The 26,688-nt window shown below is 45.3% G+C and overlaps 2 protein-coding genes across 3 annotated transcripts; both read right to left on the bottom strand.

The window, feature by feature from the left end:
• Positions 1 to 1,517: 1,517 nt before the first annotated feature.
• Positions 1,518 to 6,286, bottom strand: LOC104604437 (cytochrome c oxidase subunit 6b-3-like). 2 transcript variants are annotated; one of them, XM_088887118.1, is made up of 6 exons: positions 6,118 to 6,253; positions 5,599 to 5,676; positions 3,587 to 3,793; positions 3,392 to 3,474; positions 3,168 to 3,249; positions 1,518 to 1,909 (listed from the first exon to the last, which is right to left on the bottom strand). In XM_088887118.1, exons 3-6 carry the CDS (start codon positions 3,785 to 3,787, stop codon positions 1,856 to 1,858), a joined length of 420 nt encoding a protein of 139 aa, XP_088743244.1. In that variant the 5' UTR covers positions 3,788 to 3,793; positions 5,599 to 5,676; positions 6,118 to 6,253; the 3' UTR covers positions 1,518 to 1,855. The 2 variants fall into 2 exon arrangements, with proteins under 2 accessions (XP_088743244.1, XP_010267072.1); XM_010268770.3 differs by lacking the exon at positions 5,599 to 5,676 and having other exon boundaries at positions 6,118 to 6,286.
• Positions 6,287 to 22,030: 15,744 nt separating this feature from the next.
• Positions 22,031 to 23,723, bottom strand: LOC104604446 ((S)-canadine synthase-like). The gene has a single exon (XM_010268782.2). The coding sequence runs from the start codon at positions 23,646 to 23,648 to the stop codon at positions 22,161 to 22,163; it is 1,488 nt and encodes a 495-aa protein (XP_010267084.1). The 5' UTR covers positions 23,649 to 23,723; the 3' UTR covers positions 22,031 to 22,160.
• Between the last annotated feature and the right edge of the window lie 2,965 nt (positions 23,724 to 26,688).

The following is a 26,688-nucleotide window of genomic DNA, read 5'->3' as shown; positions in this document are numbered from 1 at the left end:
AAATGCATATCATGCCGATATGCTAAATAATTTAGAGTATTAGATGTAACTTTAGTATTTAAACAACTCCCAAAGGTCTTAAATACTCATGGCCTCTATGGTATTCATTGAAACTTAATAAAAGTACCTGTGCGGCTGTGCCCAAGGTTAGATACACATTTTTTTCATATTCAGAGTTATCAACCATCTAAAGTCCCCTTTTTTTTCACTTTGGTAATTCAAAGTTCAAACATAGATATATTAGAATGGATATTATTTTTAAAAATATTAATAGGACCCTGAAAACTGATATGTATTTAGTGTATCAGTGACCTGAATCTCAGTATTTGGTATATCAGTGATATGATACGATACTTATTGATACTTTCAATCTTGATATGCACAAGTTGACTATTGACTAAATCTCGTTAGGCACAACGAATCTAAATGATGAGAACCCTTCATAGGTAGCACAACACAAATTCATCCTCTATTTGATTAAGACTAGGACGTAAATGGATAAGATCGGATCAGATCCAGGTACATCTAAAATGACAAAAAAAATTAATTTTAAATTTTACAATATATAAAAATGTATATAAATATAAAATATTAAATTTAATCAATTATAAACTTTATACAATTATATAGAACATCTCTATATCTATACATAATTACATACATATAAAACGATAACTTTTGAGCTCAGATTTTAATAGGATCAGATGGAAAAAATTGCATCAAATTCTAACATCCAAATCTGGGATAATCCAAATTGAAGTTGGTTTGAGTATCGAATTGAGTCCATTGACAGGACCATTTATCATTAAAGCTCAGTTTGGAAAGAGTACAAATACATATATGTACAGTACAAACTGGACCTGTTCATGAGCTAGGCCCTTCTGCCAAAATTTGAATGGGCCAGTTAAAACCCAAGCCTAATATAGTGTAAAGTGAAATCAAAAACCCGGTCCATGAACAAGTCTAGTACAAATACATACAAAATACATGTTTTGCACTCTACATATTTGTATTTGTATTCCTTCCAAACTGAGCCTAAATAAGAGTGGTGGGTGGGGTGGGGTGGGGTGGGGGGGGGTGATTCAAAGAAAGCTTCAGTTGGATATACATATATTCAAGGTTCAAAAAATCGATGCATGTCAGGTATATCTTATCGTATCTTTTGGGTCTCAATGTTTCGGGACCCACTATTTTTTAATGATAAATATGGATATTAAACTACCCAAAAACTAAAATTTGAAAAAAATAAAAAAAATATTTCCGCGTGGTTCACAGTACCGCTGCGTAACGATACTTTTAACCATGCCTATATTGTTGGAATGGTTCACATTTCCCTATCCCTGCAACTAGGGCACAGGACGTAGGTCGAACAACCTTTGTATCAGAAATTAGAATTTTCTGTGCTAATTACTAAAAATGCCTTCGATCTGGTAAGGAGCAACCCCTCCTTTTATACCGAGGGAGGTATAAGAACATTGACGGTTGGAAGCTACAGTAATCATTTCTGCATCAATATGTCGCACGAAAGAATTGTTATCATTCAATTTTTTCCCTCTCTATTCACTGCCTCTGTACTGTTATTCAACTGTCAAAAGATGAAATAATGTCGAAACAAAAGCGATGATTGGCGGCTTAGTGCCAACTCTGCTTGTGAAAGACATCTCATGTATTTGGGTAGAGGCCGAAATTACTGCAACAGCAGACAAGCCAAATTGTTTTTTATTAACTCAAATTGTTCGACATAGAAATTCCTAATATTACTCCTCTCTTACTTCAAGAAGCGCATCTCCTCGCCTAGCAACATGGGAATAAAGACTTGAATCCCATAACAATTGGCTTTTCAAATGGGAAACCTCTACAAAGGGCCCGGAAAGGTTCCATTCTCCCTCTGCTCGTTCCATCTGTCTATCTGTCTCAATAAACAATACGACGTGGTTATCTTCAAGAGGTAAATATATACATCCATAAATAACAACCAAACCAACAGTTACCCAGGAAAAGAAAAAGTTTGTTTATCTAGGACTTGGCTAATTACTTCCAGCCTGAATTTGAAATTTATGAGTTTGTTTTGATTGGCATTTTATGGGGGCATTCGTTTTTTCGGTTTTGAGAGGGGAGAAAATAAATCCCTTGACCAAGAAACCTATGTTCTTTTTTTCAGATTTATGTGAGGACTAGGGAATTTTTACTTGCCCGGGTATCCATCTCCCAGGTGGGTAAATAACTTTCCCACCTGGGGGAAAGTTGCCAACACTTGAATGGGATAAAAATGCCCCTTTTAATAATGAATTTTTATGGCTAAAATGGTCATTGGATTATTTACCTGTGAAATAAAAGAACATGGGAAATAACTTACTAAAGCAAACAGAGCCTAAATGACTTTTAATCATAAAATTTTTGTTGTCCATGATCTAGGCATATTTAGGACAATTACCTGGAAAGTGGTAATGTGGTCATTACTTACATTAGCCTTATTCTCCTAATTAGTATGCATAAGCTCTTTCAAGAGCTTCTTAAGTGTGGATTATCCTTTGATTTCAGAAAAGCTACAACAATTGCTGTCATTTGTTAGTTGTCTGGAACAATTGTGCATGGGAAATATGTTTCTAGATATCTTCATATATATATATATATTTGTTAGTGCATTCTAATAAAGCTTAGTTATTACAACAAAAAGGTATAATCCAACTGGTTTACTCCAAAATACTGCATCTGGCCATGTATTTTAGATACTCAACTTTCTATAAATATTATGAAGGCAAGGGACTGGTACTCTACGATGTCCAGATAAGTGCACCAACATGGACCTGATATGGGAAATGAGGAGGGCACCACTCTCCATTTCTGAAGACCCAAGACATGGATACACATATTGGCATCCTATTTAATATGCTTTTATAAGTAAAGTGTCATTTCTCAATACTTGCATCTAATTCAAATTAATTAAAGTACAAAGGTTCAAAGTTTTTTTAAAAATTTGTTAAGACAGGCCACTTTACATATTTTAAAAAGTATTAATGCTAAAGTATATTCTAGAAATGCTCACGCAAGAGGTACAACCATATGGCTATAGAAATTACAATGTTGCATAATATTGCATGTATGGTTAACATAGAGAAACATCAGAAGCATCACTAGCAGCCAGATGAAATCATAGAAGTTCTTACCCATTCACCAGGGCAAAGGGAACGATAATATTTTGCAAACTTATCGCACTCTGGAGCACCTTCCCCTTTTGCAGCAGTACACCTAAATAGATTGTCTTCCGTTGTAATAAAACTCAAGATTACTCAAGAAAAAGGTTTTCTGACGTAATATCTAGCCTATGGATGAGGAAGCTGTAATATAAGCAATAATGAGAAATCATTACATTGTAACTTGTTTTGCTCACCTGTGATATTCAATATAGCGGGTGAAGCAGTGTCTTGTCTGATTAGTGGTTGGGAAACGGAAATCTGCTGGAGCTGTCTCAAGCTGGAAACAAGCCATAGCATGAGAAGAGGTGGAATTATATCCATATAAAAAATGGAAATAAATCCATGCACGAGAATCTTGCACTTGCAAAAGAAGTACTGAAACTGACTACCTTTATTTCTGGTGTCTGTTCAACTTCTGGATCACCAGACTCTTCCTGATTGGCAGTTTCATTGCTTTCTTTGGCTGCAGCTGTTTCCTTAATTATATCATCAACAGCTTCCATGACAGCAGTACCTGTTAGCTTTTCATCCTCAGTTGCTTCAACAGGGATTTGACTCTGATTTGATTGTTCCACCTTCTCTTGCAGCATATATTGCTGAATACGAAAGCAATCCAATTAGGTAGGCAATTGGCATTCTCACCATAACCAGCTGGATATTAGAAATAAAATCCAGTATTAACAGCCTTACAGCCTACATAACAGGGGTATTTAGGCCTTGATAATTATGTTTCATATTAAGTTAAGAGTCTATCTTGTCCTAGGTGCCCCATGCTTAATGAGGGGTATAAGAGTCATTGCAATATATTTAGAAATTTACATGAATAAGCTGACTGGGACAGAATAAATTAACTTTTTCCCAATTGGCCTTCTAAATTCTCTCCCAATTCTCTTCTTCTGTCTCTTATTTATCTTATTCTTTTCTTTCTTTTCTGCTTTACTTTCTGAAAGTTGAGTATGATATCATCCAGAATCCCTCCAAAAGTTCTAGACCATGATAATATTCAGGACGAATATATGATATTATGATCCTTACATTTTAAAATATGATGGATTAGAAACAATCCTAATTGTGCACGTTAATATCACCTTCTGATGGATACAATCAGAAACACACACAAGAAACATGGACAACCTCCTGAAGAAAAGCAACTTGGACCTAATCATGAATACTGAAATACCAATTTATAGTAGATACAGAAACTCAGTGAACTAGCATTTTAGAAAGCAGGGTGGGTTTGGAATATGGAACCACAGGAAAAAGGCAGGGTTAAATAAGGATCATGTGATTTTCTCATACTTAGGAATCAAAACCATTGATACATCTCATATTAATATTAAAAAGGGTTCAACTATGATGCCTATACTGGAAAAACTTAGAACCAATCAACCAGCATCATTAAGGTTGTAACCAATCAGGTAGTTTTTCATCAAAATTCATGGGGGTTGTGATTGGTCAAAGCCTTTCTGATATCATGACTTTCCGACATAATAGATTTTCCCTATTAAAAAATACCATAAGCAAATCAAATTCACCAAGATTGTGGTATTCACATAATGAATAACTTTGAATGGTTATTAAAAGTTTAGTAATGCATTCTGGAACCTACGAAATTGTCAACTTTTGACTGTTTATAAACTCTCTTCTCCTTATCAAGAAGGCACCAGTGAGCTGATTAAGACGTATTAAAGAAGTACGGACTTTGGCTTGCTGCCTATGCAAAAACTTGGCCAACACCACCGAAAAACTGAATGAATCAGATTGTTGACTGAATTTACCATGTCTTATGCAATACGATATTAGCAGAAAATGCCCAGGTTTTAGGCCGAAGGCAAGGGCCAATTTGTGATGAAATCATAATTTATAAACACAAACATATCGGAATGGACAACTGTAGAGTGTAGCCTAAGCATTTCTACGAATTAACAAGACAATACAATTCTCAGTCAACTGGTCCTTATCTGTTCTTCTTGAAAGAAGAACAGCCAATTTCTGCCTACAGTTACAAGATTAAACCAAAGAGCAATGCTTAATTTAATTGAGCCCTATAAAATCTGCTAATCAAGTTTTTAACGAAAAGTTTCCTTGTACATCAACGTTTCTTTTGGATTGAATAGTGCTAAAGTGATGGATAAATGTTGCAACACTAATAAAGTGCATAAATCAAGTGCGAAAGTTAAAGTATCCAGCCCGCCGAAAGAAGAAAACTTATTTTCTACATTCTGAAGTTGCTTTCCAAATCTGAACATGCGGATCACTAGTAACTTGCAGAAAAGAAAATGGCTTGATTTTATGATTGTTATAGTAAAATCTACATGCAGATACGGTGCAACCTTCATGAAGTCGAAGACAAATTAGTTGTTTTATGAAATATAATATTTGTCCAGTTTGTATGTCTCATTTTCTATATATCAAACTAGATATTGCAGGCCCAGCAGAGTTAACATGATAGAAGCTCCTGAAACTAAATACATTGAACCTGAAATTATAAAAGAAACAGATCAAGCTAAGTACATTGCATAAAACTAAACCAAGCTGTTAAAACAACATTCGCTAACATTATCAAACATAGAAATTATAACAAAATATGATGGAAAAAACAAGAAAAAAAATGAAACAAATGTTATCCATCTCGCTCAAATTTTCAACAGGACAAAGAATTTCCTGAATGATGCCTCTACTCAATCGATATTTCCACATCCGACTAGAATCACAACTCAATTCATAAAAATCGAATCTAAAGGAGCAAAAATCGGAAGAACCGACAGTTAAATAAAAAAAAGATCAGAAGCACGCGAATTGCAATGTCAGAGATAGAAACCAAGCTCAGATCTATCACAATATATCTAGACCTAACATGGAATTATGAAATTCAGAATTAACATGACTACAAAATGTAGAGAATGGTTCAAATCAGTACCACAGCTAGGCTTGAGGTATTTTCGCTTTGAACTTCCGTCATTGGATACGAGAAGATCCCTTCCTTCGTCGTTTGCAATTTGCATACGGAGCAGCGATTTTTCCAGAGAGAGAGTAATTGCTTTTTATGCTAGGTTTGTTTGGTAGTGATAACTGATAAGAGACTGCGGAGCAGCAGAGGTTAGAGAGAGAGAGAGAGAGGTGCACTATTAATTAGCCACGTTTCAATTTTCTTTGGAGTCCGTGAACAGGGAACTGGGAGTGTACAGAATAAAGTATTGGTTGAATTTGATATAAATAAATAAATAAAGTATTTATTTGGTAGATAAATAAATAAATAAAGTATTGGTCCATTCCATTTCCAACTATAAAAATGTTGGAGAATAAGGAATAAAAGAAGAAAAATAAAAAGAAAATGTTCTGACAACTGTGATCTTGACCAACCATCAAACGCGCCATTCTTTAAACAAAGGCAGGATCCTTGACGCGTGTACATACTGAAAAAGGTAAGAAGAGTTCACAAATAAAAAATGCCAGATTTAGGTCTGAAGCCCATTTTCAATGTTGAGTGACTTTGGATCGGAAGATTGGGCTGAAACTGGAACCTGGCCTGCTCAAACGCAAATAGGCCCAGCCAGGCGCCAGCCACAGCCAGATCTTAGACGACGAGCATTACAGCATCACGAACCATAGAGTTAATACGGTGCAGGCATGGGCGAGGGGCTCAGTTTTACGAGTTACGGGTTTGGATTGGATCCGTTCAAATTAAAATCAATTTGGATGGATTGAAAGGACCAATAAGATATATTGAACTCTAGACTTAATGGTTAAAAGTATTTATTGAATTGGATTGTACTTAGTACATTCATAATAAATTTATATTAGATTGGATTGAATGAAGCCAATATCTAATCTATTAATAGAAGATAAGAATATAGGTATCAATGGACTAGATTTACATTAGAATTAATCAAAATTAAAACAAATTTGAAGAAATTGAAGGGTCCAGACATTAAATTGGATCAGTCCAAAATATCTGGTCAATTTGTAATGAACACACATTAGACTGGATCGGATTGTCCAGTCCAAAAAAAAAAGGTAGCATATTCGGGTAAATTACAAGAATACGGTTTCTTGCATAGGCAATCTCCACATGTGGAGGGATTACGAGTAAATTATTGGAACCTCTAGTCTCTGGATTGAACATGTAATCCCCCATGTCATCCTTTATTACTGGATTATTCTCTGCATGATATTAATTTTCCGAAGTTTCCCACATTTGAATTTAAAACTGCACCCACATAAAAGGTCTGGCGACCTGAAAAGCGAGACATTGCCATTGAGTATTGAGATGCCCAAGCCCTGGCTGGGGTTTGTTTAGAGTGCGAATGGCGTTCTGAGAGAATGAATGGGATCATCTACCGCGAGGTGTTATTGCTAATCATGGAACCGAATCAGATTGGACGGTTGGATTGAAAAAATTGGAAACTGGTTACCGGTTTTGTTTTACTTCAAAATTATTTTTTGGTCAAAAACCGTTAATTTGATCAATAAATCATTGATCCATGTGGTTAAATCATTTAAACTGCTTGAACCATTTAACAGTTTCTAGCCATTCTTTTTATTTGTTTATCAGAACGAATCGAACGATCAGACTGTTTGACCCAAAAACTAGACACCTGAACAATTCATTATCCGGTTCTGTTTTAAAAACCTTATTACTAATCGTATGAACTCAACTACAGGCAAATGGCAATCCAAGCAGAAGCTATAGTATTAGGCAAGGTCTCCTTTTGGCATAGAAAGTCAAAGTCTCAGATTTCATTCCTGAAGAAATCTGAGATTGCAGTATTTGTTTCTTTCTTTAATATAATTTGCTCATCTAAAAGTTTAATGAATATCTGGACATCTCAGATTTCATTCGTGAATCTGCTGGTTTTTATTTTAATGAATATCTTTGTTTGATTAGGCAAAAAAAAAAAAAAAAACAAAAACTCAAACTGAGTTAAACAATGAGTTGGATTCGATTAGTTTTGGAACACAGAAAAGATTATATATTTTGAGATATCTGGACATTGGGGATTTACAAAACCAAGACTTCCAAATCTCAAAGGCTTCCATGATGACATTGTGGATTTGTCGCATATCTCCAAATCCTTCGCTTCTTCTAAAATATGCTTCTCTGATATATTTCCAAAGAAAATCTATGATGCAGAAAATATATGATATGAAAAGGGTTTTGACCAATTCTAATTTCAAATCACTGTTTTCAAAATCGGATCAGACCGGAAAAACTGGGAACCGGTTATTTGACTGATTCTATTTTTTTTTTAAAACCATTTTTTCTTTCAAAATCGTTGATTTTGGTCAATAAACCGCTGAACTGGCTGGTTAATCGTTTGAATCATTTGAATAGTTTTAACTGTTTTTTAATTTTTAATTTTTTTTTGTTAGAACGGGCCGGCCATTCAGATCGAACGGTCGGACCGTTCGAACCGGTAACCAAACCCCTGACCGGTTTTGATGTAGCACAATCCGGTCACTCCTAGCTGACGCTCGCGTGGCTCCTGAGATGTACCTGAAACGAGAAGAAGGAGGAAGAACTCCCGGGGGATTTCTCGGCGGGAATGCTCCGATGCTTAAGTTAGTACTGTGTGCAAGAAGCTAAAAGAGAGTGAACACTAAGAGTGTAGGTTGCGCTAGCTATTCCAGATGCCTTGTTCCTTGAGGATAAGCTCCTTATAACTGAATTCCGTTGCTCCAGGCCCTCTGACTTCTGACAGGGCAGATATAACCGCCACTGTCAGTCTGCCACAGCCGTTACAGGCAGGGCTGAGGTGGCACGCGCGGGGCCGTCGAGAAGGGTACGTGTCTATTAGGTGTGGGACGCCTTTCGAAAGGTGGCAAGCGCGGCGAGGGGACATGCCTGCAATTCGCAGGTTTGTCGGGTACGGCGGTCGGGCTAGAAGCCCTCCTATGGTATACCGAGTTGTTCTCCTGCGAATTTCCCTGAGCTGGGCTGTCCTTTGAGTGACGGGCTGCCTGCAGCCGGTTGTGCCGAGCTAGCCGACCCGAGGTCTTTGTGCCTCAGAGCGTCCGAAGAAGAATCGGTGCATTCTTGCTTGGGAGTGGCCCGAGGTCCATTGGGAGGAGCTCGGGTCTCAAAAGGGGTCAGGGTGCCCCGAACTCGGGACCCCCCGAAGTGCCTTAACCCCGGGGAGGAGGTGCGGGCAAGTAGTTTACCTGCCGAGCTGCCGTGCTGAACTCGGTGGGACCTCCCCACCGAGTTGTGCTTACGTCCGTTGTGCTGTCATGTTGAGTCACTATTTGAGCTAGGTCATGCCTACGTGTACCTGAGCTACGAGGTCGGGCCAAATCTCCCTCCATCAATTGCCCCCCACTCCCTGCGCTGGCGGCGGTGACCCAGCGCGGGGAGGTCATGACGCGCCGGGTGGATATGGCGTCGGTGTTTAGTGTTGCGTTGTCGCGCATTCCATCCAGCTGTACCGGTCTAGCGCCTAGCTTGACCAAAAAGGGATTCGAGTCGCGTCCGGGTTACGCGCGGACTTCACGCGACTTGGACTTTGCGGACGTCGAAAACGCGCTAAATCGTTTTCGCCTCGAAGAACCCACGGTTGCGGCTATAAATAGGGGGTCCCCAGGCCATTTTCTTCGCCACAAAGCTTTCATTGTTAGCGTTTGCTCTCGCACCAAGGGTTTCTTAGCTCGGGTCCTCCAGTTCGTTCTGTTCTTCCAGTCCGGTTGCGTTTCCTCGGTGAGTCCTCCCGAGCTCCCTTTTCCCTTCTAGTTCGCTTCTTTCTGTTAGTCCGGTATGTCGTCTAGTGTAGACAGTCTCATCGATGAGCCCGAGGTAGGTACCTCGGCTCGGGATGTCCCCTCTGCTACCCAGCCATCCGAAGTACGGGTGGTCTCGGGTCATCTGGCGCCTACCTCCCACCGAGGTCGGGAATCAGATCAGTTCGGGCCCTCCATAATGACCTCGGAGAGGCTTCAGGACCTCATACAGAGGTTCCGCCTCCCTGCCGAGTACTCATATAGTCTTCCCACCGGCAACTTCCCATGGGAGCACGGTCCCAACGAGATCGTGATATTCAGGGAGCAACTGATTGCCGGGCTCAGACTTCCACTTCACCCTTTAATTGTTGAGGTGTTGGTACACTTTAACATTACCCTAGACCAACTCCACCCGAACTCCATACGGAATGTGGTGGGGTCCATTTCTCTTTGTTTTGACAGTTCCCTTTCCATAGATTTAGATGTTCTTAGTACGATCTTGGCTATAAAGAAGAGCGCTTCGGGCGCTCTCCCCGGGCATAGGCGGTCTTACTACCTGTCCCCCCGCCCGGGTTTTAAACTCATGCACATGCTCCCGAGCAAAGTCCCAGCTTAGAAGTGGGACTACTTCGTAGTCCGGAGCAGCACGGGGTGGCCCTTCCCCACCGATTGGAGGATAGCCGTTCAAGACCCTGGTGTCATCCTGGACGGGAAGACCAAGAAGGAGCTCCAGTCACTAGCTAAGCTCGGGTTGCATTATAAAGACTTCACTTCTGAGGAGAAGCTCGTCCGAGCGGGCTTGAGTCCGGGTAGGTTTTTTCCGCTTTGACTTTTCCGCTCATATATTAGCTTCAGGTTACTGATGTCATATTTCACCGTAGGTCCCATGGAGGCGGAAAAGATAAACAACCAGAAGCTCTTCCACCAGATGAAGAGGAAGAAGCGCGTGGCGAAGAAGGTGCGCGTTGGGTCCCCACAAGCTTCAGTCGAGCCTCGACTTCCGCAAGCCTCTGCCTCGGGGCCCGAGGTGGCAGTCATGCTCGTCATAGACTTGGAAGAGGGGGCTGTGCCTAAGGGGCCCGAGGTGACGGCAGAACCTGTCGTTAAGCCTGCCGAGCCTGTTGCCAAGCCCACTCGACTTGCCAGAGAAAGCGTTGCCGAGGCCAACGCTGCTGCTGCCGGGGCTCACCCTGCCGACGCTGCCGCCGAGACCTCCGAGAGTTCCACTCACGATGTGGAGATGACGGCTTCTAGCTCAGAGGGTCAGGGGAGCCAAACCGTCCTGAACCCCCAGTGTAGCCTGAAGAAGAGTAAGCTGGCTGCATACTCGGGGGAGGTCAGCGAGTGGGCCGAACTCACTCCTGGTTAGCTCAGCGCCCGAGCCGCCACTCATACTATGGTGGTGAGTCCCCCTCCTTTTTTTTTTGGTGGTCTCCCTCTTAACTGGTTCTCCTTTTTGTAGGTGAACTCCGCCATTCGCGCCTTGACCCTCCAATCAGATCGACATCTGAGGCGGGCTCTGGAGGCTGAGAAACCGTCTCGCGCAACCCATACTGAGTTGAGGGTAGCTCGTTGTCAGGTTCACTGCTTGGAGAGTGACGCCTCGGCTCAAAAGAGTTTTATCGAGGTGTTAATGTCAGAGAAGGGGGAGCTGGCTCGAGATAAAGACAAGTTGAGGGCCGAAGTGAACGGTCTCAAGGTCAGTCAGGAGGCCTTAGGGCTCGAGGTGAGCAACCTCAAGGCTGAGCGGGATGCTCTGAGGCTCGAGGTACAAGACCTCAAGGAGGTGAAGGGGAAACAAGAGCATGAAGTGGGGTACCTCCAGGAGGACATAAGGGAAAAGACTGCAATCTTCGAGGGTGCTCTCGAGGAGGCCAAGACCCAAGCCGTCATTGACTACGTCAACTCTTTGAGATTTGACGATGTGATGACGGAGGCCTACCGTAAGGGCTTCAAGCTCAGTTGGCGGCTGATCAGGCACCTCTATCCTGAGCTGGACACGAGTGCCATTACTACTTTGCGGATTACTGACGACATCGTGCATCAGTCAAAAGATGACCCCGATTCCGAGGATGAAGGTCCCGAAGATGGAGCAGAGGATGCCGGTCCAGACACTGTCTCCGAGGGGGTCCCTGATAGAGGCGGTGAGCCCCCGAAGTAGTTTGCCCTTTATATTTGTAACTTAATCTTTTCCCTTTCTGAACTGCGAATGTACTATCCTGAGCCTTTGAACTTGGGTAAAAACTCTTGTACCTGAACTCTCTTTTTATTGAAATATAGTTTCTTTCGAGTATCTCTGAGTGCGAAAATACTTCTAAGTGTGAGTGGACTTCAATTTGGTCAATTTAATGTATAGGTTACCTGAGCTGTCAAGTCACCGAGTTGGCGCTAAGGGTAACTAAGTGAAGTTATGTTACTTCGGGTCGCGCGGGTTACCCCGGACTATCGGGTTTCCGAGCTGAGTGAGAACAGCAAGGGTATAGGCACCGTAGGGTTCATACCCGAGCTGTCTTTCCCTTAAGGGTTAGAGATAACTGGGTTTTTGTCAGTTTGCCATGCCGAAGTGGCAGTTGGGGCTTTCTTGTGACCCTTAGACTTAAGAAGGGACCCGTAGTCTGTTCTTGGATTTCACCCAGGCCAAAGTGGTGACTGGGGTCTTCTTGCGGCCATTAGGCTTAGGGAGGGACCCGTAGTCCGCTCCTGGGTTTTACCCTTACTTTCGCCCATGCCGAAGAGACGGCTGGGTCTTATGTGCCGAGGTCATGTTAGCTCGGTATTTTGCCCCCTTAGGCTTAGGGAGTGGCTCGTGTTCTACTCGATTCTTTACTGATAATATTGTCTTAGGTTGACAATATTCCATGCCCGAGGTATTTGTTTACCTTCGAGGGTCTCGAGCTCGTATGTTCCTTCCCCGAGCACTCATTTCACTTGGTAAGGACCATCCCAGTTGGACCCGAGCTTGCCAGCGCCGGGCTCAGGCACCATAACTTTACGAAGGGCCAGGTCACCAATGCGGAGGTTTCGCCTCTTGACCCTGGCGTTATAGTACCGAGCTACTCTCTACTGGTAGGCTGTGGTCCTAATGTACGCGAGGTCTCTTACTTCGTCGAGTAGGTCGAGGTTGGTACGTAGCTCATCTTCGTTTGTTTGATCACTATATGTTTCTAGGCGCAACGTAGGTACTTCGATCTCTGTGGGGATCACTGCTTCGGTACCGTAGGTGAGATTGAAGGGTGTTTCTCCTGTGGCGGTCTTCTCCGTGGTTCGATAGGCCCAGAGGACACTGGGTAGTTCATCTGCCCACAATCCTTTAGCTCAATCCAGCCGTGCCTTTAGTTCGTGGAGGATGGCTCTGTTAGTGACTTCTGCCTAGCTGTTTGCTTGAGGGTGCGCGACTGAAGTAAAATTCTATTGGATCCCCATGTCTCGGCACCAGTCTTGAAATTTGATGTCCTTTAACTGCTTGCCGTTGTCGGAGATCAACACCCGAGGTAATCCGAAGCGGCACACGATGTTCTTCCAAAAGAAGTTTTGGATATTTCGGGCTGTGATCATCACGAGGGGCTCGACTTCTACCCACTTGGTAAAATAGTCCACTGCCACTACTAAGAACTTTCTTCCACCCGTTGCTGGCAGGAATGGCCCGAGTAGATCGATGCCCCACTGCGCAAAGGGCCACAGGCTGGTGAGATACTTGAGGTTGGCAGCGGGTTGGTGGTGAATATTGGCATGTCTTTGGCATTTGTCACATTTTCTGACGAGCTCAATAGCGTTTGCCTTCATTGTTGGCCAATAATACCCTTGTCGGAGTGCCATTTGGGCGAGGGCCCTGCCCCTCAAGTGCCCACTTTATAGACCCTCATGGGTGTCGCGGAGTACGAGCTTGGCTTCGGTGGGTCGTAAGCAACGTAAGTAGGGGAGTGTGTAAGATCTCCGGTATAGTTGTTCGTCTGTCATGACATATTTGGTTGCCTGGCGCTGCACCCTTCTAGCTGCATTACGGTCTGCAGGGAGGGTCCTCTATGTACACGGCTCTGCTTGAACGACGGGAGCGACCTCCTCTGCCCCCCTGAGAATGCTAGGCCGAGGCAGGTCCTCTATGTACACGGTTCTCATGGTGATGTCGCTGGTGCTGACTAACTTGGACAGGGCGTCGGCCTCGGCGTTCTCTGACCTAGGGATTTGTCTGATAAAGTGTGATTGGAAGTTGAGCAGGGCCTCTCTGACTCTGGCTAAGTAGGCGATCATGGTTGGCTCGCGAGCTTCGTACTCGTCGATAACCTGGTTGACCACAAGCTGGGAGTCGCTGCAGATAACGATGTGCTTGTCTTTTACTTCTCTGGCTAGAGCTAGTCCGGCTATCAACGCCTCGTACTCCGCTTCATTGTTAGATGCCGCGAACTCGAAGCGTAGCGCGTACTCCAGTTTCGTGCCACTTGGGCCGTGCTGAACTATTCCGGCTTTGCTGCCTTGCTAGTTTGAGGAGCCATCTACGTGAAGGATCTAGGGCTCCTCATCCCAGCTCGGGCTTGGCCGAACTAGGAGAGATGCCACACTGGTTACTACCTCACGGGGCTCGGACTCGACCGGCCTGGGAGCTTTGGGCTCACCTGAATTGGGAGCCTCATGCTCAACCGACCTGGGGGCTTCAGAGCTGAATGTGCACTCATCGATGAAATCTACCAAGGCTTGGGCCTTAATGGCAGTTCGCGGCTTGTACTGGAGATCGTACTCGCTGAGCTCAACGGCCCATTTCGTTAACCGACCAAAGACCTCGAGCTTCAGTAAGACTTGCCTCAGGGGTTTGTCAGTGAGAATGATAACAGTGTGAGCCTGGAACTACGGGCGGAGCTTCCGAACTGCAATTACCAGTGCGTACGCTAGCTTTTCTATCTGCGGGTATCTCGTCTCCGCTCCCTGCAATACTTTACTAACATAATGGATAGGTCGTTGGACCCAATCTACTTCCTTTATTAGTACTGAACTGTCCACTTCGTCGCTCGCCGAGAGGTACAGTTCTAAAACGTCACCCTCCTCGGGCCGGGTTAAGATCGGCACACTAGCGAGGTATTTCTTGAGCTCGTCAAATGCAAACTGACAGTCTCGGGTCCACTCGAACCCTTTGCTCTTGATTGCCTTAAAGAACGGCAGACAGCGGTCCGTCGATTTGGACATGAAGCGGCTCAGGACGGCTATGCGGCCATTCAACCTCTAAACCTCCTTCAACTTACGGGGTGGTCTCATATCTAAGATGGCCTTAACCTTATCCGGGTTGGCTTCAATGCCATGCCAGTTAACGATGTATCCTTGGAATTTACCCGAGGTCACACCGAACACACACTTGTTTGGATTCAATCACATGTTAAACTTACCTAAAAATTTCAAAAAACAGAATGCAAGTCTTGTATTAATTCATGTGAGAATTGGGTTTTGATGACCATGTCGTCTACATAGCATTCTACTTTTCTGCCGATTAACGGCGCAAACAATTTGTTTGCAAGCCTTTGAAATGTTGCTCCTGCGTTTTTCAACCCGAAGGGCATAACCTTGTAACAGTATAGGCCGAACTCCGTGATGAAGGCAGTCTTTTTTTTGTCCGCCGGGTCCATCTTGATCAGGTTATAGCCCGAATAGGCGTCCAAGAAGCTTAGCAACTCATGCCCCGAGGTTGCGTCCACCAAACGGTCGATTCTGGGGAGTGGGAAGTAGTCTTTCAGGCAAGCCCGGTTTAGGTCGGTGTAGTCGACGCACATGCGCCACTTGCCATTGGCCTTCTTTACCAGGACGGGGTTGGCTACCCAGCTCGGGTATTGGACTTCTCTTATGAAGTCCGTTGCGAGGAGCTTCTCGACTTCCTCGTCGACCGCTTTCCACCATTCCGGGGCTAGGTTGCGTTTCTTCTGTCTAACGGGCCTAACTACAGGATCAGTGTTCAGCTTGTGAGTTATGAGTTCGGAGTCTATACTAGGCATTTCTGCCGCGGACCATGCAAAAATATCTAAATTTTGAAGTAAAAAACTTACCAATTCGGACCGTAGGGGCTTTTGGACAGAAGCACCGATCTGAAGCGTCCGAGCTGGGTCTGCTGTTGAGGTCGGGACGGCGACTGTTTCTTCTGTGGGCGCGGCTCGTTCTTCGCCTTGCTCCGTGGGTCGTTCCAGTTCGAGGTCATCGGCCACCTTGGTTTTTCCTTTTAGGGCGGCAACGTAGCACTTGCGGGACTTGAGCTGGTCGCCCCACGCTACTCCCACACCGAAGTTTGTTGGGAACTTCATAGCCAAGTGGTAAGTGGAGACCAACGCCCGTAGGACATGGGTGATCGGTCGACCTATTATGGCATTGTAGGGAGAGGGGGTCGCTACCACTAAGAAGTTGTGTTCGAATCTGACCACATAAGGCCATGTGCTGATCTCTACAGGTACTGTTATTTTCCCAAGGGGGCGGACTTCCTCTCCGTTGAAGCCCACTAAAGGGGTGTCCGTAGGCCTCAGATCGCTTCTCTACAACTGACACTGGTTAAACGCAGCTTTGAGGAGGATATCGGCTGAGCTGCCTGAGTCCACGAGTACGCGCCTGACCTCAAAGTCGTTGATTCTTAGCTTTATTACGAGTGCGTCATCATGGGGATAGTGGACCCCTCGCGCATCGTCTTCTGTGAAGAAAATTGGATCCCTCGTCTTCGGCCGCTTTGAAGGGTTCTGCTCTTCCCGGGTGGCCTCACGAACTGACGTCTGAGCTGCTGTTGAGGTGCAACCCGCAACGATCGAACCTCCCACTATCATGTGGATGGTCCCCTGAATTGGCCTCTCCTCTGGAGGCTGCCTCTGCAGTTGTTCGGCCGGCCTGCTGCTAGACTCGGGAACATCTTTGCTGTGCTCCCCTTATCGACCTGTTCTATTACTATTGTTATTATTATTATTTTGTACAAAGTTTCTCAAATATCCGCGATGGATGAGCTCCTCTATCTCGTCACGGAGGTTTTTACCACTTCACGTACGGGGCGTCCTTGATCGCCATCAGGATTTCGGCCTGCTTTGCGTTCAATGGACTGTAATCAGCTCGGTCTGGTGTGGGAGCTCGAAATAGTTGACCCGGCTTTGCCCCCCGAACTGTTTCTTTTTTCCTTCGGGTGTCCCCTTGGCTGGAAGGTTCTCCTTCTCTCTTTCTTTTTTCGGGTGCGGCCTCGCCCTTCTGGTTGATCTCTTCTTCAGTGGCTATGAACTTATCTGCAAGCTTTAGAAACTCGGTTATGGTCGTGGGTTGGTTGACGACCATGTGCCACTTGAACTCTTTGTGCACCACGCCCTTCTTGGCTGCAGCAAGGCGTACGGCGAGGTCCAGGCGCGGTATCTGCATACAAGCGTCGTTGAACCCTTTGATATAGCTCCGGATGGACTCTCCCTCTCTTTGTGCCACATTGAAGATGCTTTCTTCGGTTCGCGGGCACCGTTTGCTGGTGACAAAGTGGGACGTGAAGGCTTGCGTGAACTGCGCCCAACTTCTTATTGACCCGGGTGCCAAGTTCCGGTACCATGTGCGGGCCGCTCCCCTGAAAGTAGTGGAGAAGGCCACGCACATGCATGACTCATTGGCTCGTGCCAGATGCATCTGTGACTGAAAGGCATCTACATGATCATTCGGGTCGAACGACCGGTCATACTTATCAAGAGGGGGGGGCTTGAAATCCTTGGCAATCGGGACTGCCAGGAGTTCGGAAGACAGGGGGGACGAAACCGAGAGGAGGGGAGCTTTGGCTTCGGCCAAGCCTACCTCTTCTTTGCCCATGAGCTCGGGCAAATCGCGAGTGACAGATCGGCGAGCTCGGCGGTGGCGTCTCTGCTTCTTGATGGGCTCGGCGTTCGTGCTGCTCACCTTCGTTCTATCCAGAATGGTTTGCGCAGCGAGTGGCCCGGTCTGCTGGTGGTGGCTACGGACAGAGGGGTCCTGCTTGGAGTCTGTTGCCAGGATCTCGAACCGGTTTTCAAGGATCGGGGTTCCAAACTTCGACTGTCGCAGTGACGTAGACTTGTCGAGCCGGGGTCCTCCCGACCTGTCCGCCCGCGGCGAGATCGGGGTAGCCGGTCTCTCTCGTCTGTCGTGGGGGGAGGCCTGATTTTTTGGGAGATTTTGGGGGGCCTCTCCTCGGCCGGAGTGCTCGCTCTGGCGGTGAGATTTGGCTTGCTGCGAGGCTAGGCGCTGAGGCGAGAGCTGAGGCTGCTGAAGCTGATGTTGGGGCAGTTGGGGGAACTGCTGCTGGTACTGATACTGGGAGACCTGGTGCAGTATGTGCTGTTGATAGAGTTGAAGTTGTTGGAACTGTTGCATTTGAGCCTGCATGGCCCTCATGCATTGCACCAGGTCCTCTAGCTGGTTCGGACTGATCGCTAGGGGCACGACCGAAGGTTCGGTGAACGTCATTCCGACTGTAGCAGGGAGTGGGGCGATGACAGGTGCCATTGTGAGAGGCACGTTCAAGCTGGGGATTTCGTCTGCTGAGAGGGGGACGGTGAACTGTCCAATACAGACAGTAGGAAGCTGGGGTTGTTCCCTGGAGTTATCCATTTCCGTGTTTCGTCCGACGTTGCTAGAAGAAGCCATGAGCATTGGGTTGTTTCAAGGAAGAAGAAGGAACTGATAGAGTTTGGAGGGAAAGGCTTTTTGAAGCGATTCCCACAAACGACGCCAAATGATGTAGCACAATCCGGTCACTCCTAGCTGACGCTCGCGTGGTTCCTGAGATGTACCTGAAACGAGAAGAAGGAGGAAGAACTCTCGGGGGGTTTCCCGGCGGGAACACTCTGATGCTTAAGTTAGTACTGTGTGCAAGAAGCTAAAAGAGAGTGAACACTAAGAGTGCAGGTTGCGCTAGCTATTCCAGATGCCTTGTTCCTTAAGGATAAGCTTCTTATAACTGAATTCTGTTGCTCCAAGCCCTCTGACTTCTAACAGGGCAGGTATAACCGCCACTGTCAGTCTGCCATAGCCGTTACAGGCAGGGTTGAGGTGGCACGCGCGGGGCCGTCGTGCAGGGTACGTGTCTGTCAGGTGTGGGACGCCTTTCTAAAGGTGGCAGGCGCGGCGAGGGGACATGCCTGCAATTCACAGGTTTGTCGGGTACGGCGGTCGGGCTGGAAGCCCTCCTATGGTATACCGAGTTGTTCTCCTGCGAATTTCCCTGAGCTGGACTGTCCTTTGAGTGATGGGCTGCCTGCAGTCGGTTGTGCCGAGCTAGCCGACCTGAGGTCTTTGTGCCTCGGGGCGTCCGAAGAAGAATCAGTGCGTTCTTGCTTGGGAGTGGCCCGAGGTCCATTGGGAGGAGCTCGGGTCTCAAAAGGGGTCAGGGTGCCCCGAACTCGGGACCCCCCGAAGTGCCTTAACCCCGGGGAGGAGGTGCGGGCGAGGCGGCTTTCGACGAATAGTTTACCTGCCGAGCTGCCTGCTGAACTCGATGGGACCTCCCCACCGAGTTGTGCTTACGTCTGTTGTACTGTCATGCTGAATCACTGTTTGAGCTAGGTCACGCCTACGTGTACTTGAGCTACGAGGTCGGGCCAAATCTCCCTCCATCAGGTTCGTTTTTAAAAACCATGTTTCAAATAAAATGTAGTATGGGTCCTCTCACTTTTTCGCCATTAGATTTGAGGGAATCAGGGAATCAATAGTTGAAACTGTCGATCATGAACTTAATTAGTTTAAGGGTTCGAGCTTTTGATGAAGTCTACTGTCGACCACGACCAACTTGAATCGGAACCTACCGGATCATCTAACATTGAGAAGAAAAACTTGACAACTGGGACGATTTCTATGGGCTTCAATGACTGATGGCAAATGAACAGTGGTAGAGATGAGCAGATGTCGAGCTCCCAATTTAGGGGAGAGCTAGCTCTTAACATAGAAAACCCAACGGCGGGAGCAAAACTCCGATGATGAAAAAGTTGAATGCCAGGCTATTTCAGCTTTGCTTCGGTCAAGCTTGAATAGGAGTACGAGTCATGGCGTCTTATAGATTAATTTGGGCAACAATAAAGAAGAAAAATAGAGCATGGTGGACTGGGTTTAGTCTTATAACAAGGAGGAGAGAGAGATGGGAGGTCATGGGGACTAGTGCTCTGATCGGTTGGGAGGTCTTTGTCTATTGCAGTGCTAATGAACAAGGGAAATAATAGGAGGGAAGAGAGAGAGAGAGTTAATTAGTTAGTTAATTCTGGTTCTTGTAGCAGTGTGTCCTAATCTCTGATGCCACATATTCAGACCACACGTTCCCCAAGATAGGCAAATGGGTCAATGTTTGTGTCCGGTACATACTTGGACTTTGTACAAGCCATGATCAATGATTCCTTCCAGTAGAGTTTGCTTCAACTTCTGATCCTTCACATAGAATTTAGATGGATGAAATTCAAAGAAGACGTTATTGTCATTAAAAAAGCGAGCAAAAGATAAAAGATTTTTTGTGACATCTAGAACATACAATGTATCTTTGAGAAGTAATGGCTTATTAGAGCAAGGAATAGTCGAGGTACCAATGTGATTAATTTTCAAACTTGAGCCATTTCCAATTTTCAGTTCATATGAATCTGGTAATGGTTCTCCTGTTGCAGAGAGGGAATCGACAATATTCTTGATTTTCAGCAAATAGTCTCCCATAGAGAGTGAGCCTTTTTTTAATTCATTTAAATCTAACCTCAGATGTATGATTCTTCCCTTGGATTTAGGAGCATAGATGGTTTCAAGAGAAGAGACCATACTTGATGAGATGTAGTACAACCCACTACATTTGACAGAACATGTTCTATTAGAGAAGAAGTATCCAACTTACCAGAAGTTGGTCTTGGATTATCCAAGCTTTGTATGCAAGGTTCTCAGTTTGATTGTTAGTGTTGGTTGAGGTTGAGCCTATGATGTATCGAGGTGGGCACTTGAGACTGCCATCAACATAAGGCATTAGTTGATGACCGTCCAACACAGGCAGCATTTGCAGACACCACAGGAGATAGTTATGGCGGTCTAGTTTGATGGAGATAAGTTGGGGTGACATTGGAGCACAGATTTACTGGTTGAGGTATTGATGGTGTTGTGGTTTGGGTGAGGGTTTGAGGTTGTCATGGTGATCAGGGAGGAGGAGGAGAGTTTGAGTCTTTCAAGGCTCTGATAGCATGAAACAGTTTGAGAGAAATGGTTTTCCCTTTTATTTAGTATGAAGAGATCAAGAGAGTGAGTGAATTGATAGAGAGAGACTACAATACTGAGGTGATAAATACAAAGAAAATAAGAGATAAATGCAGAGAGAAAAAAGCGATAAATACAATAGTGGGTGAGAGTGTTTGAGTTTACTCTTGCTGGTCCATGGGAGGTGACGCTTACATGCCAAAGGGAACCTATGCTGATGATGACATGCTAAGCAATCACTTGGCTTTGAATACATCCGTGTTCTTAGATAATAGGTAGCTCAATCAACTTAGACATGGGATTAGCATATGCAAAGCTTCCCCTTCATGTACGTGGCGTAGTGCTAGTCCATGCATTGTCCTCATGAGCGATTGTGTGCCCATGAGATACCCCGATAGCCATTAACTAAGGCATGCACCCCAGGAGATGGACCACCCCACCTCTAAGAGGATGTTAAGCTATTAAAGATATTCCAAAAATAAGCATTTGTTTTTCCAAAAATCATATTAAGACTATTTAGTATTTACAATAGTTCCAATCGAACCTGCATTACGACCATGACCATCACACCCTAGTACATAGAAATTCCATATTTTCCCTTCATTACACATCCCAAAATTTCACCACTGGAGTATACTACCTAGAACTGTTCCCAAGGAACACCACCACAATGTATTAATTGGAAATTTCTCCCATAAGTGACAAGGCATATATTCTCAATGACAAAGGAAGTGTTCCCATAATCTATTAGCAGCCCCCTTATAAATTGTATCTTGTCAGTGGATCCTGGTGGGCTGAACAGTCATTCTCGGGAAAAATTACTGGGCACAGATTCCCATGAATGAATGAGAAGGGAGATATTCCCAGTGTGGAAACAACTGGTGGGTAGTAGATCCGAGCCCGAATTTCACACATCAAGTTACAGATTGTGCTATATTAATCAAGAAAACTAGTGCACAAAGTAAAGTGGAAAACTGTAGATAGCAATCAAATATAGTCCAACATGAACCCTGAGGCTATGGTGGAATTAGAAATACATGGATATTACAAAATATAAACTATATAAGCCATGTTAAATCCAACTCAAGGGTGACGAGCAGTGATGCGCACTGTAAGTGGATTTTTCATGAGGAGCACAAACTTGAAGTCTTCGGTCAAATCGGGGGGTTGCCCCTCGACAGCACTAGACCATTGAAAGGCATTAACTATGTTAGCTATTACAAACCCTACATGAAGCTTCCCTACCTCCATTCCTGCACAAGCTCTCATTCCACCTCCAAATGGAAGGAAATAAGATAGTTTCGTGGTTCCCGGCCGTATTTCATCAACCTCTTCTTGACGAGGCATGAACCGCTCAGGCATGTACTTCTCCGGTTCTGGCCACACATTTGGATTATAGTGTATAGCGTGAAGGTTTACCACCACTCTGGTACCTTGTGCCACCTTTGTTCCCATCAGAGTGGTCTCTGTGGCAGTCATGTGAGGCACCAAAGGAGCAACAGGCTTCAATCTCAACGTCTCCTTCACAGCCGCTTGTAAATATTGCAGCTTGCTTACATCCTCAACCCTCACAATTTGTTGGGTACTGTCTATGTTCTTCTTGATGTCTTGGTAGAGTTTTTGTTGGACTCGTTGCTCATTGGTCAAAAGAGCAAGTGCCCAAGTTGCGGTGGAGGAGGTGCTATCGATGCCGAGTGTGAATACCTCTAAGATGGTGAATATGGTGACATCTTCGGGGATGTTATTGGAAAGAAGGAAGTGCAAATAGCAGTTTGGAGGAGGAACTGCTCTGAGAAAAGGGCGTATCAAATCCTCGACTCGGCGTTTCAGGTCGCATGCCTCCTGGAATGTGTGCTTGAGGCCGGGGAAGTGTCGGCCGAAGAAGAAGGCGTCGGCCAGATAGCCAACGCCACTGATGCGGATGATATCTTCAATGGCTTTATCAATTGCTTCGGAGAACTTGGCATCTTCAAAGTTGGGGCCGAAGCAAAGGCGGCATAGTAAACGCACCGAGGTACGGCGAATATGGTGAAAAGGCTTGACAAGGCCACCGTTGAGGGAGGCCTCTTCACGCATGTCTCGGAGCATCTGTGCAATATCTTTTTCTTGCAAGTGGGTTTGGCCGGAGATGCTGAGGGGGCCTAGGCCACCGCTTTGAAGGCCCTTGCGAAGACTGTGCCAGTGGGGGCTGGCGTCAGATGTGTGGATGGTGCGAGCCCCTGCCCACATGATCTTGTCAATGTAAGGATGATCACGAGCAGCGTAGTCTGAGGACTTGTTCACCAACACCTCCCAAGCCACCTCGTCGTCGCTCACAACAATAGTGGGCCGCCAGCTACCAAGCCAGATGGTCATCACACTCCCATGAACTTTGGCCAGTTTGGTTAGGGCCACATGAAACAAGCCATCGGCTCTAGATAGTTGGTGCATGTTACCTATGATGGGCAATTTCCTGGGTCCTGCCGGCCATTTCATGGCAGTGGGCGACGTTCTTCGCTTTCGAATCATCATCTGTACAATTGCGACCACGAAGATTACACTGGCAAGAATTAAACCCTGATTGCCCTGCATCTCCGTTAACAGTCTCTCTCTCTCTCCCTCCCTCCTTGCTCTACTCTTTGGTTTTGCAGGGTTGCACCGTTCAAGAGTCAAGACCCCTTTTATATATAGCCGGCCTGGAGGTGGGAGTCCCTTAATCCTAGTATACAGTCAAAGTGACTGACTGGTAATTAGGGGTAATTTTCACCGTCGCCAACCACAGCAACAACGGGTCAAACCAATGCATCTAACTGATCAATCGCTATATAGCTATGCATGTTGTAACATCTTACACTACCTGATATGCCATATGTACCAAATTTCCGGTAGAGACAAATTAAGCTCCAAGTTTTATGTTACGTTTAAGGTTGATGGATCCAAGGGTTACAATTCCAATCAACTTCCTACAGTTCGATTTCATTGACAAGTAAACTTAGAATCCAATGGCTCTGAGTCTACATGTTGCATTTGGTTTGAAGCCCTTCAAAGCAATTAATTTATAGTGGTATCCGACTCGGACCTGAAGAAATCTTTGCTGCGTTTGAATGTCATGTCCATGTAAAATTACATTGATAGAGTCGATGTAAAATTTTACTATTTCCAATGTTTAACTACACTGTACACAAATGCTGATAAAATTCGAATGAAATTTTATTATTTACATCACAAACAAACACAGCCTTAATAAAATCCTAAAATTGTCCAAATTATGTGATATTTCGCGAGCTTGTGCATGCAGTCCTGGCAATGTCAAGAACGGGAATCACGTGGGTTTTACTTTTAACTAAGGTTTATATATAAATATAATAATAGGAAGTCAAAGTAAAGGTGTCGAATATTGACTCCATTGGTTTTGATTTTGAAGACCAGCAAACTATATGTAGGAAGAGCATCGTCTATTTTAACATGATTGGATTTGGATAATACGTGCAAGTTACGCGAGGACCTCACCTCGGTGAGTAAACAACTTTTCAGCGTGTCTCTTATCTTATATATCACTGTTTCTCAAATGATGATAATCTCATTCTCGACTGTCGTCGGTTGTGCTGGGGGTTGCTTTCTATGCTTCAACCCCCATTTAGAGCCCGTGGGCTGGGGGTTTAAGCTATGCTGCTTTGACTGAGCCGCCTTGAAGAAGAAGCTGTTCAAAGTTCGAACACTAGGAAGTTGGGTTTTTTATCAAATCATCAGTCGTTCTTCCTCGACATTCCTACCGTTTAAGCATGGATATCTAATCGGAATATGATGTTGTTTGGTACCAATGGCTTTCAAAACGGTTGTGCTGGGGGTTGCTTTATGATGGAGGGTGATTTGACCTGACCTCGTAGTATGAGTATACGTGGGCGTGATCTTGTTCAAGCGATGACTCAGTGTGACAACACAATAAGCGCAACCGCAACTCGGTGGGAAGGGCTCACCGAGCTGAGTTTGGCAACTCGATGGGTTAGGCTACTCGCCGAGAGCCGCCTGGCTTGCACCTCCTTCCCAAGGCTGAGGCACTCCGAGCTACCTCCGAGCTCAGAGCCCCCTGACCTTTTTTAATGTTCGAGCTCCTCCTAGCGGATTTTAGGCCACTCTCAAACAGGAGCACCACGATCCGCCCCTAGATACCCCCGAGGTAGAGACACCTCAGGCCAGACAGCTCGGTGTAGTTTGCCACAGGTAGCTCGCCACTTGCAGGGTAGCTTGCAGAAGAGCAGTTCGGCACATCGCAGGAAGGCTTCCTGCCCGACCACCGCACCCGACAAACCTGGAGACTACACCCACGTCTCTCGTCAGACAGTGTCGTGCCCGTCACCTTTAGAAGGTGTCTTACACCTGACAGATACGTACCCTGCAAGGATGGCCCCGCACGTGCCACCTCAGCCCTGTCTGTAACGGTTGCGGCAGGACGACAGTGGCGGTTATACTTGCCCTGTCAGGGGCAGGTGGGCCTGATTCAACAGAGTTCTGTTATAAGTAGCCCAATCCCAAAGGACAGAGGTAACTTCCATATACTCGCGCTATCTGCACTCTTAGCTTTCTTCCTCTCTTCTTGCATCTTTCACAGACCTCTAACTTAAGCGTCGGAGTGTTCTCGCCGGGCAAGCCCCCGGGGATTCTTCATATTCTCCATCTCAAGTACCTTTCAGAAGCCACACAAGTGCCAGCTAGGAGTGACCGTATTGCGCACCATCACTTCTATGCTTCAACCCCCATTTAGAGCTCGTTGGCTGTGATGTAGCGCGATCTAGCTGCTCCCTGTTGGAGGTGACCTGGCTTCCAGTTGGACGGTGGATTAGGTTGATCTGCAAGAGGATCAGAGAACCCGGGGTTGTTAGCCTGACGAGGTCGCTCCGATGCTTAAGTTAGTAGATTGTTGCGAGTTAAAAAGCTTAAGAGTGTAGAGAGCTAGAGAGTAGAGTAAACATGCGTACCTTGTACCCTCGGGGTTGGGGCCTTTATATAGTTGAGTCCTCACGGGTTTTGCGGAGCGGTTCCGGGATCCTCGTCATGATGAGATCTGTTTCCACATTAATTGAGAGATAACGTTGTCAACTGATAAGGCTTATTAATTTCGCCCGAATCGGGCGGGGAGGAGATAATGCTAGTTGTTACACGGTGTGATCCCATGTGGTTTGGTATCCGTTGGAGGGATTTCTGGGGTCACCAAGTAGTGATCCGAAGTTGGTATCCTCGAGCTGATGCTTTTAGGTTCCGAATTGGGTCGAATGCCGAAGTGCCTTGAGATCGAAGTAATCCTGTTGCGATCTGGTACCGAGATGACCTTGTCCCGAGATCACCTTATCCTGAGGTGGTTGAATATCCGAGCTCGATCTATTGTGGACTGATCGTGTTAGGCTAACTGTCATCTCTTAATAAAATCGTATCCACGTGTCCCCTCTTTACTAGGTCGGACCAAATCACCATTCATCAGGCTGAGTTTAGCTATGCTGCTTTGACCGAGCCGCCTTTAAGAAGAAGCGGTTTAAAGTTCGAACACTAGGAAGTTGGTTTCCTATATAGCTGATGAATAATTAAGTGTCACGTGTGTACCGAATCGGAATATGTGAACACGGGTTGGATACCGTTC

This window comes from Nelumbo nucifera, chromosome 5 (genome assembly GCF_055504915.1).
Source record: "Nelumbo nucifera cultivar China Antique chromosome 5, China Antique-T2T, whole genome shotgun sequence".
NCBI classification, from domain to species: domain Eukaryota; kingdom Viridiplantae; phylum Streptophyta; class Magnoliopsida; order Proteales; family Nelumbonaceae; genus Nelumbo; species Nelumbo nucifera.
The sequence above is the reverse complement of the archived record's forward strand: the minus strand, read 5'-3'. Positions and strand labels throughout refer to the sequence as shown.